The sequence below is a fragment of the Fulmarus glacialis genome, unplaced genomic scaffold, assembly GCF_000690835.1.
Source record: "Fulmarus glacialis isolate BGI_N327 unplaced genomic scaffold, ASM69083v1 scaffold26392, whole genome shotgun sequence".
Classification (NCBI taxonomy): domain Eukaryota; kingdom Metazoa; phylum Chordata; class Aves; order Procellariiformes; family Procellariidae; genus Fulmarus; species Fulmarus glacialis.
Genome location: NW_009200131.1, coordinates 1 through 1767, shown reverse-complemented (window position 1 = coordinate 1767; position 1767 = coordinate 1). Strand labels below are relative to the sequence as shown.

Genomic DNA, 1767 nt, shown 5'->3' with positions numbered 1-1767 from the left:
CCACGCACGGAGGCAAGCTCCTGCCAGCAGGCAGAGAGCTGAGGCACTCTGTGCTTGCAGAGGCTGGGGCTGCCTGGAGCAGGAATTGGCAGAGAAGCAATGAATCCAGCACAGATGGAGATGCTGGGGACCTGGGTGAGATCAATGCATACAGAACAGGAGAGGGGTGCAATAGCCCTGCAGGTCGCCTCCCCTGCTCTTCCCCAGCTGGCAGCTCCTACCTCTCTTCCTCCACCAGGAGCCTTCACGGACAGAGTAGGACAGGTCAATGAACTCAATGTTGACGGCCGAGCGCTTCGGGAGGTGGGAAAACCTCTGGGCCTCTGTGATGTGGTTCTCCACCTTCTTCAAATGGGTGGTGAGGAGTGGGGCATCTGGGGGGCTGGCATGGCACACCGTGTCCTCCAGGGCAATAGAGACACACGCGGGATCCATACCCTTCTCTGCCATCCTGCCGCTCTGTAGGAAACGCACAGGGATCAACTCACAATGGGCCCCTCAGGGCCACGGACTGCAGGGGCCAGGGACCAGTCCACAGCAAGTCCTCTCACACCCTTTCCTGCTGGCTCCAGGCCTCGTTACCTGCCTCCGCCCTGTGATACACTGCCCAGCTGTGGTGTGGCACCCACAGCTGGATGGAAGGATAGTCCTGGCCAGGACAGCTGAGCCAGCACAAAGGGGGTCATGGCAAGGAGCAGCTGATCAGCTCCACAGTCAATAATTCATGCACCTCTTGCGGCTGGGTCCAGCTCTGGCAGCAGACCTGGCAGGCTGTTCAGCTCCCCCAGCCCCACTGCTGCTGGGCTCCCTGACCTGCTCCTGTCCACCATGGTGGGCGCAGGATGGGAGATGGGAGAGATGATGTTCTGCCCTCACAGGGGACAGCCAGCTGTGCCTAGATGTCCCTAAGGGCTCACCAGGAATTACCCGTCTGGCCTGGCCAGGGCTCGGGGGACTTAGGTATGAGACACGAAGCAAGCAGATTGTTCCAGCCAGTTCCTCCGACAAAGCATACCATGCCTCACCCAGGCTTCTGGGGCAGAGCAGTGCTGGCTAGATTAGACCCTCAGCTGGTGCCTGGGGTCCCCATGGGCTTGCTGGGACAGACTTAATAGAACAGGGAGGGGACCCTGCTAGTGCCAGTCCTTCTCTGCCTCCCTTGGCTCATTTCACCTTCCTGGCTCTTACCAGCACAGCCTCAGAGACCAGGCCAGTACTTAAATGGGACCATTGCATGATGCTAATATACACACCTGCCCAAACACTCTCCTGCTGGGCAGCGTCTTCTGCCTGCAGTCCTCCCCACGCAGCACGGCCAAGCTCTCTGCGTCCCCGCTTGGCTTCAGGACTCTCTGCGGTGCTGGGGGGGATGTTGAGCCAAGCAGGGTGGGGAGCACGCTAACCCCAGGTCCCACTGCGGCACCACAGAGTGGGAGCGCATTGGGGATCCCCAAGGCACGGGCAAAAGGAGCCTGAGCCGTGCCCGAGCAGGCTAGGCCCTGCACCCATCTCGCCTCCAAGGCTAGAGTCCTAATGCTTTGCTAACCTACATTTTGCTGAGGCGCAGGCTGCAGGCAGCTCCTTGCTACAGCTGCAATGCACACACGCAATCCCCTGGAAGGGGAAGCCGGCTCCGCGAGGAGCTGCGCCGAGATCCTCCCAGCCCTCTGTCCGTTGCGGACAGATCCCTTTCAGGGCTGGAAGAAAGCCAGCCTCAGCCCTGGGGAAGAAGAGGTGGGAACGCGGGCTGCGGGATCCCAGCACGCA

At 60.8% G+C, this 1767-nt stretch overlaps 1 protein-coding gene across 1 annotated transcript in view; it reads right to left on the bottom strand.

Moving 5' to 3' along the window:
• ABCG4 (ATP-binding cassette, sub-family G (WHITE), member 4) overlaps nucleotides 1-459 on the bottom strand; it is a 7373-nt gene extending 6914 nt beyond the window's left edge. The window contains exon 1 of the mRNA XM_009573498.1: nucleotides 222-459. Within this exon, the coding sequence (XP_009571793.1) occupies nucleotides 222-450 (229 nt within the window). The 5' untranslated portion in view covers nucleotides 451-459. The remainder of the gene's footprint in view (nucleotides 1-221) is intronic.
• Between the last annotated feature and the right edge of the window lie 1308 nt (nucleotides 460-1767).